The sequence below is a fragment of the Zootermopsis nevadensis genome, unplaced genomic scaffold, assembly GCF_977971745.1.
Source record: "Zootermopsis nevadensis isolate Lab colony 2312 unplaced genomic scaffold, Znev_1.0 Znev_ptg000058l, whole genome shotgun sequence".
NCBI classification, from domain to species: domain Eukaryota; kingdom Metazoa; phylum Arthropoda; class Insecta; order Blattodea; family Termopsidae; genus Zootermopsis; species Zootermopsis nevadensis.
This window is the reverse complement of record NW_028259189.1, coordinates 201888-215148: the sequence shown is the minus strand read 5'-3', so window position 1 is coordinate 215148 and position 13261 is coordinate 201888. Positions and strand designations below refer to the sequence as shown.

General features: G+C 36.1%; 2 protein-coding genes across 4 annotated transcripts; both read right to left on the bottom strand.

Moving 5' to 3' along the window:
* Positions 1–1105: 1105 nt before the first annotated feature.
* Positions 1106–11082, bottom strand: LOC147871328 (cell division cycle protein 20 homolog). Of its 3 annotated transcripts, XM_087339939.1 has the most exons (6): positions 7158–7284; positions 6642–6821; positions 5999–6126; positions 5498–5615; positions 4766–4867; positions 1106–3469 (listed from the first exon to the last, which is right to left on the bottom strand). In XM_087339939.1, exons 2-6 carry the CDS (start codon positions 6801–6803, stop codon positions 3305–3307), a joined length of 675 nt encoding a protein of 224 aa, XP_087196065.1. In that variant the 5' UTR covers positions 6804–6821; positions 7158–7284; the 3' UTR covers positions 1106–3304. The 3 variants fall into 3 exon arrangements, with proteins under 3 accessions (XP_087196065.1, XP_087196066.1, XP_087196064.1); XM_087339940.1 differs by having other exon boundaries at positions 1106–2252; positions 6642–11082; XM_087339938.1 differs by lacking the exon at positions 7158–7284 and having other exon boundaries at positions 6642–6945.
* Positions 7006–12694, bottom strand: LOC110838523 (cell division cycle protein 20 homolog). Its single transcript, XM_087339941.1, has 3 exons — positions 12622–12694; positions 12137–12266; positions 7006–7334 (listed from the first exon to the last, which is right to left on the bottom strand). The coding sequence occupies exons 1-3, from the start codon at positions 12637–12639 to the stop codon at positions 7006–7008; spliced, it is 477 nt and encodes a 158-aa protein (XP_087196067.1). The 5' UTR covers positions 12640–12694.
* Between the last annotated feature and the right edge of the window lie 567 nt (positions 12695–13261).

Genomic DNA, 13261 nt, shown 5'->3' with positions numbered 1-13261 from the left:
CAATTGTTTGTAAAAAGGTTAAATTCTTAATACAGATTTGCAAAGTGTGCTTTTTAATATATTTGAAAAATTCGGAAAATGAGGCATTTAATTACACAATTAACAGTGCATGGCCCAATTTGACATTATGATGATGTTGCCTTGGGAGTGATGAGTAACTGCCTGTATAATGGTAAGAAGGACTGAACATAACAAGCACATTTTATGCTTTGCGGAAGATTTATTATGTCAAGACACAGGATAGCAAAATGAGAAAGATATTGTACTTAAAATATGCAGTTGCATCACAGTACACTAAAAATAAAAATGTTACCTAACGTGTAAATCATAACAAAGTTGGAATTGCTGCAGAGTGGTAAGTCTTTGCTGTCAATCAAGGCAAAAGTCCTTGTGATGCTGTACGTGAAAAGCAGTCCTGCTACACCCATCTAGGTCATTTGGGGGGAGACAGGGTAGAGCGCGTAATCATTCTTGACCTCAGCACTAGATGATGGTGAGTAGTCAGCATCATGCCCTGGTCACTCTTTAACTCAAGGAAAGGACTCAGGTACCCAACGGATAGGAGGCTGGGTGGGCCCCAGAGACGGTATGGACGCAGAGGCTAGAGGAAAAATCCTCTGCCCCGGTCGGGGATCAAACCCTAGTTGTCCAGCTCACAGCTAGTCACTATACTAACTCAGCTATCCCAGTAGGTGGCACAGCATAATTACAGGCAGCTGGAGAAAGCCCTCAATGTCCTAATGACAAGCAAATACTGACAGCCAAAGACTTCTATGAATTTGCACAAGAAAACATGAATGCAATAAAACACTTATGAGTCTTATTAGGGCTAAAGGAACGTTTCAGTAATTGCACATTAGTATAGCCTCCATGTAAAGATACAGAAGAGCATAACTGAAGAAACTGCTTTCACTGTATGATTAAATGCTAGCACATTCATACAACTCCAAAGAAAAACACTATACAAGTCATGATACACTTACTTAACCAACCTTCTTTTCTGCTTCTCTGATAAAGACTTAGGGGCTTCTATTTCAGACTTTTCTGATTCCTCATCTTCATCTTCATCTTCACTTGGAATAAGGTCTTGCAAAGAAACAGTACATGCACTTGTAGCAACTTTATTTTAGTCATAGACCATAATGAAAAGTCATGTCAACACAATCATAATCTGGATGCATCACGATTATTTAGTACACATGTACTGATGCTTTCATCCCGGAATGAGTATCTGCCACAATTTTCTCAGCTTACATTCCTCCAGTGCATTTTATTGTGAACATTAGAAATTCATCGACAGAGTAAAAGGAGTGTGTAATTAAGTAATTTTTTTTAATGCTAGTTTAAATTGTGCCTTTTTATTTACAAGATTTGTGTGATTTGATGGTAGACTGTTGAAAATTTTGATCCTGCATAATATGCACTCTGCTGAAAACATGAGAGGTTAGCAATTGGTCTATGAAGCTTATTTTTGTTCCTTGTGTTGACACGGTGTATAGCAGAATTAGTTTGAAAATGTTCTTGGATATTTACAATAAAGTTCATTAACTTATTCACAAAAGTCGGTAGTTGAACCCTTCCCACATACTGTAGTTCCTCAAAAACATTTTAATATTATCCTTCCTTTTACACCTATGTTACACAAGTGGTATCTTACCTTCAAGATTACACAATTAGAACTTTCTAGATGTGTGTATTTCTCGTAACTTCAATGCTTCACACTCCATCTGTGTTACCCAATGGGCTTGATGCTCTTAAAATTTCTAATTCCGTAAACGTAAGGAATGGATGAAATACAGAAAAGAAAATTCATTCCCTTTTGCAGTGTTAGTATTAGTACCAGGAACGAAGTTAAGGATCAAATAGCTGCAATATTATTTTCGTACTTGTAGCTCGATTAGTGAACAAGGGAATCTATGAAGCATTTACTTTAATGCTGGAGTTTATTGACGGTACAGTAGAAACAGGATTGTAGTTTACCAAAGTTTTAGAGGAACATACAATTCAGTTTACTGTCCATTTCTCATTTTGTAATTTGGATTTCTGTCTTCCTTCCTCTGCACTAACAAATGAACTGGTTTCTTCTTTACAATCATGGACTCTGCTTGACACATCTGATGACTTCTTTGTAATGTCCTGACTATTACTCGATGTTTTATTACCTTACCCTTTAACACGAGGCTGGCGGGCCTCCAGCCTCGTGCTAATCACATCCAATTTCTCAGCAGCTGGGTTTAGAATGGTTCCTGGCACTGTATTAAATTGTAAAATAGGGAAAAAATTAGCTCTCTGCGATATATAAAAATATTTACATTCAGTAGGTAAAACCAAGTCTTAATACACCCCCCCCAAACCGATAATTAATACTGCCGCCAAGAAAACAAAACTTTACATTAATATGTAGAAGCAAAATATAAAGTTGTTCCCTTGCCTTGAATATGTGTAAACATGGAAGTAAGGCACATGAACACTAAATGGATACAAGTGAACAGCTTCACACTCTGGCCACTTCAATCCTTGGGGAAAGAGTTCCCAGTTCCCACTACATAAAAGACTACGGTGGCCAGTCCGGATGTAGTGGCAAGGAGAAAATCTGAAGCTGTCTTGCCAAATGGCATTCATTAGCATGTGCTCTTCCATAGTTTGTACCAGTAAAGTCTCACTCTACATCATATTTACAGAAGAAATAAATAGATGTCTAGGACAGGGACATTACAGAAGTGTATCAAATGTAATATAACAAAGAACAAAGTATGAATATAAAGTAATGGTACAGCTAATGCACCAACACTAGTGAAGCCAAATTCAGGAAAGAACCATTTTTTTGTGTTCTTTATGATGGATAAAAAATGGTACTCTAGTTGCCTTAGAGTTTTTTCATGTTCTGTCCTACAAGAAAGAAAAATAACATTTGGTATTAATGATACCAGAATACAGTCTGACTTATTTCACTCAGAGATTGAACACAAATTTCAATATTTTATGGCAAGTCCTGTCTAACAAACTACATTTTTTTATTCAGCTGTTCACATAACTCTGTGATGTTATGAAACCTCAGGCAATGTTCATTACCACATTCACAAAAGCCCAGAATTGACACATATCTTAAGTCAAGTACTTCATCACTCATGCATTCTCAAAGAAGAGAAATTCTCAACCTTTCCGCATTATAACAATTTTTGAACACAAGGAAAGCTTAGCTACAGCCTAAACTGATGCCCATAAATTTTTCTACATTATTCTGCTAGAATTGAAGAATTGAATATTTCAATAGATACATTATAATTTGTGTGACCAAATTTCATCATCGAATTCCCTTAAACATGCTCGGAGCAGCCTTAGAGTCTCTTATCTCTTTCTTCTTCTTGATAGGATGAGGAGCAAAACATTTCCACAATCTAAAAGTTTCATCTCCACCAGCAGACGACACTGTGCTTCCATCTGGAGACAGCCAGTTGCAATACCCGTGCTGTGTGTCCAGTTAATTCAGCAACATGAAATTAATTCAAGACTTGATTTAATTAACTTAATCAATGCTCTCATTTTACTGATAAAATTGTGCAAGGACCAGTTCTCCAGCTTTGGGGTTTGGCAATAAACTCTTGCAGTAAAAATACAAACTGACTCTGCCCGCAGAAGGTGGTACTGGTATTCGTGTTGTGTTAGTGTTTTGTTTGGACGACAAGATCCTGTCTGACATTTAGATGAAAAATATTTTATGGAAATACTTTATAAATTTGTACGGGGACCACAGAAGTTATTAATGTCTGTGGTTCCTGTACAAATTTAAAATATTTACCCAGTGCAATGATGAAAATAAAAGAGTTTCAATCCAAATTTAAGGATCATAATTCTTATGTTAAATAGTAAAATCCTGAACTACTAGATTAATGGCAGCAGAGATGCAATTTTGAAGAAGCAAAGACTGAAATACTAAAAGAGATAGGATAAAAAATTTAAAAAAATGAAAGAGAATCTAAGTTAAATGCCATGGAAGAAAAACTAACAAAGAACAGAATGAGATGGTATGGGCAATGGTTTATTAAGAATGAATAATAGACAAATCCCAAAGAAGGCTTTGAACATGAAAGTGAAAGGAAAATGTTCACAATGGAGGCTGTGATAAAGATGGGAATGACAGGTTAAAAAACACAACAGAGAGAGAAGGAAGGTCAAGAGGAAGAAGCATAGGAGGTGTGGGTTGAGACCAAATTGAGAGCCCAGGAAAACCACCCCATTTTCTTCTTTCATTCCCTCAAGCACGGCAGAGTAAAGGTGATGGGAACAATATCAAAATAAACATAAATTACAAAGTTTGCCGTGACAGTATTGGAAAAACGTTTTCTGAGATTTCAGGTTCTCATGTTGGTGCCATGTACTGCGGCATAAATACGTATACTGACTCATGATTTAAGATGAAGCAAATAGAGAGTGGGGGAAGAAGACTTTTGGTTACAAAATATTTGTTAATCATCATCATGTTTTTGGTGCTAAACACTAAGTCAGACAATAATATACAAAAGTGGCTGTTAACACAAGCCTGTTCTACAAGAATTAAATCTCAGCCACAGGATGCTGAAAAATAAGTGTGAAATAAATTTATCTTCCAACTAAACAATTATATATGTATAATTTTAAAATACATGAAAATATCCTGAGTGAACTTTCGTAGACATCTCCCAACACAAACCTTTCAGAAATAACCAATTCATTTTCAATCCCTTCTCTATTAACATTTCATCTCACTAAAATTATGATCATTTACCTTTGTCATTGATGGATATTTCCAGATAATTAGTTGATTATTTGCGTAACCATGACCTGAGATGAGTTCTCTGTATGTAGCTGACCACTGAAGACTGCATACCTGTAAGAAATTTTTTACAGTGTAAATATTTCAGTGGATTCAAGGAAGTAACAAAATCAACTAAATAACCCAGTCCAAGGAGACAAATGACTGACAGATTTAAAAATTCAAGACAATTATGAAGTAAGAGGATGAAAAAATGTTTAACACACACATAAAGATTTTTCATTCATAAACCTTCCCTTAGTGGTAATAATGTCTAACAAACAGAAGACAGTAGTTGAATATGAAGGTAATGGCCATTTTATTACAAGCTTCAACAAGATAATCATGCAGTAGTTAGGCAACAGTCCACACATTTGAGATGTTTGTAAATTGACAAACACAAGTCACGTTACTTATTTGTTATAAAATCTTCTCAAATGACCAGACATGTCAATGTGGAGTGAAAAATCAACGTTTCAGAGACTAGCTCCGTCTCCATTATCAGTGTCTCTGAAATGCTGGTTTTTGACACAACACTAACATGGCTGCCCAGATTTTTAAATAAAACAATAATTATTCACTTAATAACTATAGATGTGCTACTGTACCTTCCAAACTTAATAGTGCATCAGCCTAAGCAGTTATGTACTTTCTATAGTCATGGCAGTCAAGGGGTCTTAAATACAGTAAATATCCAGGCCTTACCTGAGACTTAGTGTCGATGGTGTTGAAACAACAACCAGTATTGCAGTTCCAAAAGCGAATGCATCTGTCTCCTGTTCCACCACCGCTTGCCAATGCCTTCACAGCTGCTTGATGTGCACTACAAACAAACACTGGAAATTACAACACAGCAGGAAAATAAGCATCTCTCTATTGGAATGGAATGTCACAATTTTTGCAGTGCAATTCTACTAAACTGAAAACGTGTTTGTCATTCCCTTGTGAAAATCATTTGTGTGTCTAGAGCAATGATCATGGAGAAGGAGAAGGTCCCTGAAACAATGGTGACTTTTAATCAACTGATATGACTGACAGCCCAAGAATGTTGGACTAAAATACAATCAAGTTACCAATACTGGAACAGTTTCAAGATACAATATATGTCTACAATCGCATTTTATTATTTTCATGGAGTTTATATGATAGAGTACGACGTCCACTCATATCACAAATACGAAACTACATCATCAAGTATCCACTTACCTGAGAGAGTATAAAGGTTGGGAGTGTGAGTAAGCTCGTCCTGCAACAACTGGCCTAATGTACAGCATATTGTCATTTCCACCACTGGCTAGGTATCTGCCATCTGGAGACCACTTTAGTCCACAAACCTGAAAACAGTGAAGTTATCAATAACACATCCAATATAAATGACGTTATGAACGTGGGAGTTTTCTCAAGAGACTGCATGCATGTGAATATTTTAATCTAAAAGCAGAGGTTAAAGAGGGATGTGAGGGGGAAAATGCACATTTGTCAACGTGACATAGCATTTTAGTAACACTTATCTGAAACATTCGTAGCGCCAGTGTTCCTTCCCAAAACTATAATCTGTTCCTGCCATGAATATATCACTACCCTGTACAGAAACTTAGGTCCCTGCAGTTAACAGCGTAAGTTATGGCATGACCTTTGGTGTGGTGGGGAGGGATAGCAGACCAGGGTACTGTTAAAACTGGCCTACGTAATGTTTGTAGTTTGTCAGCAGAAGTGATTAAATGATGGATAGTAGACCTTCATTTAGTTGTGGGAATGAATCTGTCTGTAAACATGCCAATGGATTCTGCATAGTTAGCACAAACTATTGTCTCCATCCTCCGGGAGTTCGCTATGCACGGTTTCTCACCTCTTGTGTATGAGAAGAAAACACAGCCACACTGTGATCTCTAAGTCGAACATCATCGTGAATGATCTGACCACTAGCAGAACCACTGCTCAGAATGTAGGAATTCCACGACAGAGAGCTGACACGTGCAGAGTGACCGCCCATGATACGTACTCGCTTCATATTGCTGCAATCCCACAACTTTGAAAGCAAAACAATTCAATTAATCATTTTGAGTATTCTAAAATTACAAAACAATGAGAACCCAAAAATATTCATTCAAATGTCATGAAATGAGAGCAGAACTTCTTCTTTTTCTTATTCTAAGTTAGTCCATAGCCACCACTATTTTGAATGTTTAACGTCAATATTGTCACATTGGTAGTCATATCAAAGAATACAGGTGTTTCATCCACACCTCCCACTTAACTTGAAGGTAACATCTTTCAAGAGCAGGCAATTTACACGCAGCTAATTCTGTTAGTGGATAAATATATACTTTTTGGGTAACATAACAAACATGTATAACTCCCATACTTGTTCCCACAGCAAGACAATCTCCTTCTTGCATCCAATTCACAGAACATACAAAATCACTCCCTTCCAGACTGAGCAACTTCTGAGTAGCACCATTACCAACATTCCACAGATACACACTGGTGTTAAGAGCAACTGCCAGAATGTTGTTCGGACTCCAATCGACCAGGTTCAGATCTGAAATAACAAGGACTATTACAATAAAATCTATGACTCAAATTTGAACAAAATTTTTAAAGAGGCACAGTGTAGTATGCATAACCAAAAACTGTGCAGCTGTAAAAATACATTACCTTTTTCAGCAAAGACTCAAACTTTAACGGATTATCTCAGATTCAGATAGAACTAATTATGTCCACTGAAGGACATTCTCTGTATGAACACACACATACAAAGAAAAATAAAAACAATGGAGATATATATGAGGTAAAAAACCTTTTACAACGTAACAGAACAATATGTACATATACTCTGACTGCAAAAACATGTAAGGTGAACCAGATTCAACACATTGCTTGAGTGGCGTCCATTGTATATTAATTCATTTACACAGGGTTTGTGCATACAATATATTGAAAACTGCATCGCACAAATGTTCATTAAGTGGAGAAAATCACCAGATTATTGGCTAGGGTTGATGGAAATAAACTGTACTGAAGTGCTGATTTGTTATGGTAATATTATAAATAAATGTATCCACTAAAACCACCGTAAGTGGCACCAAGGGTTTTCTTCAAATAAGTTGCATGAAATAATGAAACTCCTTCAATCTTCTGTAAATGCCCTTAATTGACATAAAGAAAAAACAATACAAACCAAAATATTCTTGTCAACCAGAAATAAAAGGCCTTGAATTATAACCTAATATCAATGGATTAACATAAGCATAATAGGCAATGTTTAAATAAGTGGTCTGAAATTTTGTTGTCTCTAAAATCGGCCTGTAATTTAAATTGAAGTTTATAATATTAGTCTACACTGTGCCATATATATTGGCATTTTGACTTGCTAAGAACTGCTCTAGTAGTCCTAATGATAGTTATTATTTCTGATGGTTTCTAAAAATTATACATGACTATTTTGTGTTTACTCACAATTTATTGTGCAATGACAGATTCAGATGGAGAACTTACAATATTTGATGTACTTGCTGAGTGTTCGAACCAGTTAGGAGATGATTTTAATATTATCTTCCTATGTATGAAATGCTGTTTGTTAAATAATATTTAGTGTGTTTATTCATTTTCTAATTCAGGGACGTTGGGTTAACAACTCCATGGTCAATGGTGTGGTACCATCAAATAATAAAATTTTCAGTAGCATAATGAGGTCATGTTCTCCACTGCAGGAAATTATGATCATTCTTAAATCAAAGGCCAAGGAGTACAAAATATACATTGTGCCCACTTGAGAAATATTTGATATCGTTGCCACTATAAGTAGCAGCGTACAAGAGTAATAATAAAGAAGACTTCCGTCTTCTGGGTTGTTGCGCTGTGTAGTCTGGTCGATGTTAACCAACGTTTCGGAGGTCATACTGCCTCCGTCATGGCACATGTTTTGGCCTTCTCAGGAATAGAACGAGAAAGGGTGGAAATCCTGGAAACAAAACTAAAATATTAAGGGAATCATTCTTCAAAAGGAATAGATATATTTCTTGGTGTTGAAGTAAGTTAAAAGGGGCAAGAGTCACGCCAATCTTAAGTAGCAAAGAGAAGATGCAGAGAGGCAGAGGCAGAGGCAGGATGGGTTGAACAACTGAAAAGAAACTGCAGTTGACACTCAAGATCATGTGAGTTAATACAAAAGATGAATGCACTGTGAACACTTGTCATAATAAAGTTCGTAAAAGCAAACAGTGCTTGCTGACACAATATACACCATATACTTAATTAAGAGGGCAATAGGTCTAGTAATCTCTGTCCCTGACTACTCACTTCCTGGTCAGAATTAACATTCTGTCAGCAGATGACTGTAGATTACTTTTTAAAGCTTTAAGTGATCAGATATTTTGAATATTAATATTGGTATATGGTAAATATCTCTCTGTATTCATTTTAAATTTACTTAAGTGTTACAGTTTTATATTTCTTGAAGGTCTGGATGCAAGAACTTAATATGACGATGATGAGTTCCCTCTAGAAAGATCTGAAGACTTTCTGGTCATTAGATACTAAAATGCAGTGACAGATTTGCTGATGGTACTAATGAATGGTCATTACAATTGGTGTCTGTTCATTTATCATAATTAAATGAATAAAGTTTAATCAAATTACACTAATTCCAGTACAGTCTACAGTCTCTTACAGCTAAGAGTTCTGACTCTGTGTTGCTGCTTCTCGAACTTTAACATGGCCTTTGCAATTGTTCCCTCCTTGAGAGCCTTAAGTGCGTCTTCATAATGGCAACAAAGAGTTTGTGTGTGTTATATATAAGGATTGTGTTCGACTCCTAAAATCAAGCCAAGATGAAGCTCTTATAATCAAATGGTCACAGTTGCCTTGTTAGAGGGTTCAGTGATGAAACATCAGTTTAAAAGTAATATTTGGACAGGAATAGCAGGTGATGTCCTCATATCACTTTATTTGTTGGTGTTTCAACTCTTAGAGTGTCTTATTTACATTTGAACAGAATTACATTTAATATTGTTGGCTGTGCCATTGACAGTGTAACAAACTGTGGTTTACGAATGGGGAAGCTCCTGTTCATTTTACCTGCAACTTAAAGCAGCGTTTGGACTCTCATCACACATGCTGATGGACGAGATGAACCAAATTGATTTTGTGGCCTCTGTGGCCTGTTTTTTTAGACCTATCAACTTATTCCTCTCAGGGCATCTCAGGGGCATAATTTACTTGGAACGAGTCAACATGAATGACTAGCTTTGGCATTTGAATCAGTGGCTGTGACAACAGAAATTTTTCAGGGTCCCAGTGCCAGCACAGAGCTCAGTTACGCATTCAAAATAACAGACATTTTCAGAAACATTAAAATCCTGTTTAGGCATTTTTACGTGAAAGAAAGAATGTGCTTCTAATAAGCTGTTTTATTTGTCTCATTTGATTTACTGATGCTTCCAGTTGTCACCAATGAAGGCGTTTCAGCCGTGTGTTTACAGGAACTTCCTGGCTTTATTTTAGGAATAGAACACAATCATGTTTAATGAATACAATTGAGAAGCCCTACTATGTGGCTATTTGTAATTATTTGCATATATTATATAAAATGCTGACCTAGAAAACATCCTATTGTTATATTTCAGAAGAATTACATAACTGCTTTCTGTTACATTTGCTAATTCATTCATGTTGTAAATGAGTTTAATTTTTCCTCCATTCATATACTTTTACAGTACCTTCTTATGTACAAACTTTCACATAAAAGTACCCTCCTTCACATTTATGTAGTCAGGGTATCTTGCATGAGGCATCTTTGTAGATTACGGACTTTTAAAGTACTACCTGTTAATATATCCACTTAACCAGTCAAGAGCTGGAGACTACGAGTTGCATCTGAGAAATCACTATTTCCAGCCAAAAAGTCGGGGAAGAATGCTTTAACATTAGATCAATGTTCTCCTCCACTAGTGCCGAGAACAAAAAGCACAATTCTCATGTGCCTAGTTGTGTCAAATGCACATAGAGAGAATAACAGAAGGACATGACTTGAACCTGCAGCAAACATTCTAGGTGTTGAACAGTGCAGCTTTTCTTGTTTACCTAATAATGTTGAATATTGCCAAAAGATGATTACAGTAGGAAGAAACAATCAGCATTCTAGTACACAGAGTTTAAAACTCTGGGACTTTTTTATCCCTCTGTATACTTAAAATAACATTTTGTACTGTGATGTTTCCTTTGGTACAATTAGAGCTCTACAAACTAATTTGTAGAATCAAAACTCTATCCAAGACAACATTCTGAACTGTTTTGTCTAAAACCTAAGTGGGACAATGAAATTTTTCTTTTTACCCAATGGGCATTGGTAACCCATTCCAATTATTTTATTTAGTGTTCTGTCTGATGACAGGTCCATATGAACAGGATCCTTCCATCCTTTTCTCGGACTGGGACCTGTTCATATACCTTCTTGGCAGGTGATCCAGAAGTGGTTTGCCATTGCCTTCTTCTGTGTGTGAATGGAGTAATTGTTGGGATGCCACAGAGAAACTGGGGAAGCCCCCGGAGGAAAACTCCATGTTGCCTAGAAGAAGGGGTGTAACACTCAATCCACCCTATCTCAGCAATGGATGGAAGTGAGTGATCAGCTTCATGCTCCGGCTGATTTATACTGTGAAAAGAATTCCTTCTGTTTTCATGAATGGAATCCCAGTTACCTTTCTTGCCCAGTGCAGTTTTATTGAGGCTCATACTTTGAGATATGGGGGTCGGTGCATGTAGTTGCTTTACTGTATTATTCAGTAGCTAAGATTTCAAGGAGCTTTATCACAGCATCTAAACAACAATGTTGCATTGGAACATAGATCTCTTTGTACCCTTCTGTTCTGCAATTGTATTATAATGACGAAATTTCAGTGTTTTAATTTAATTTGCATTTAAGGTGGCTTTCCTTTTGAATACATTTTTTTTAACAGACAAAGTTAGGAGTTGTGGATTCTTAACCTTAAAACTTCCTAATATTCATCAAGCATGTCTGCTTCTTCCTGATGCTTTCAACGAATCTGGACAAATCTTTACACTTTGGTGACTAATTGCATGTGGTAAGTTCAAATGGTGTGTGTTACTAGTAAGTAAATACAACTGAAAATCCAGGTTAGGTGAGTTAGTTCAATTGAAATAGTTTCATAGGCTTAGTAAAAGTAAATAAACCCCCAAAAACAACAACAGATAAATGTGGTCATTAAATGCAAGAATATTTCCGATATTTCTTTCATACCCTTTATGATATTTACAAGTTATCTTGGGCTAGAAATTCAATAGCAATGTTTGACAAAGAAAGAAAAAAATTATGGTCATTACCCATACAAGACCTTAAATTCGTGGCAAGGCTGTTTATGACCGCACTAATGAGTTGTAAAGAGAAGGACACATCTTTACATGGTCCACGGCAATGCTCTGGTGAGTAATTCATAGTGACATAACTAATGGTCTGAAACAGAAAACGTGCTATTATGGTACAAAAATTAGGTTAGATTAGTTTTAGGTTAAAGTTTTTTAATTTTTGTTTTTAAATATAATTTGATGTCTTGATGGTTCCGAACATTATCTGGGGATGAACCAACTTTAAACCAGCCAATCAAGCAACTAATCGTTCAAATATTAGGGGTGAGAAGGATGGTTTTTAGCATGAATTATCCTAGAAAATGTTTAATTTTTCTGGACCCAAATCATGTAGTCAGGTAACTTTAAGCTTTAGATTCTTGGTTAATATACAGACACCTTAAAATGTGAAGTCATTAACATTTTATGTGTGTCACCATATACAAAGATGTGATTTGACATACCACTGCTGTGTGCTGCATCTGTGAAATCTGAAAGACATTGGAGCCATTTAATGTTAGTTGTGTAGCATATACAGGTCATAAAACTGCAGCTAATTATCTTTGTTGGGTATGGTGACAGTTCTACAAACCTTTGAAAAACATCGTTTTTACCATTATGTGTCTAGTTTTGAAGAAACATCCAATTTCAAATTGTTGTTTTTATTCCTGTTAGTATATACAGTGACTAGATTCTGCACTGTTTTTGTTAACCATAAAACAGGCTTTATTTGGCATGCAGAAGATTTCCATTCATTTATACACACATTGAAGAGGGTTATTCCTGCCAGCATCTGTGCAAATAATCTTGCTGATCCTTGGGTCCTGCATTAAACATACTGTTCACTGTATGTGGAACACTGCGGTCATGAAGAATTAGTCATTAAGAGTTAATTTTTTCTGCATCATGCAGTTCACCAGTTGTCTTCAAATGTATTCTCTGACAGTATACTGGTAGCACTCAGCAAGAGTCTGGTTATTTGTGTTTGTGTTGCATTATTAACTAGAAACAATGAACTGTGATAATTTATTGGATTAGTGTGTAAGCTTGGAGCCATTTTTGCAGGAAATCTGAGAATGAGTGGTCTCATTTTAAACATTTTTA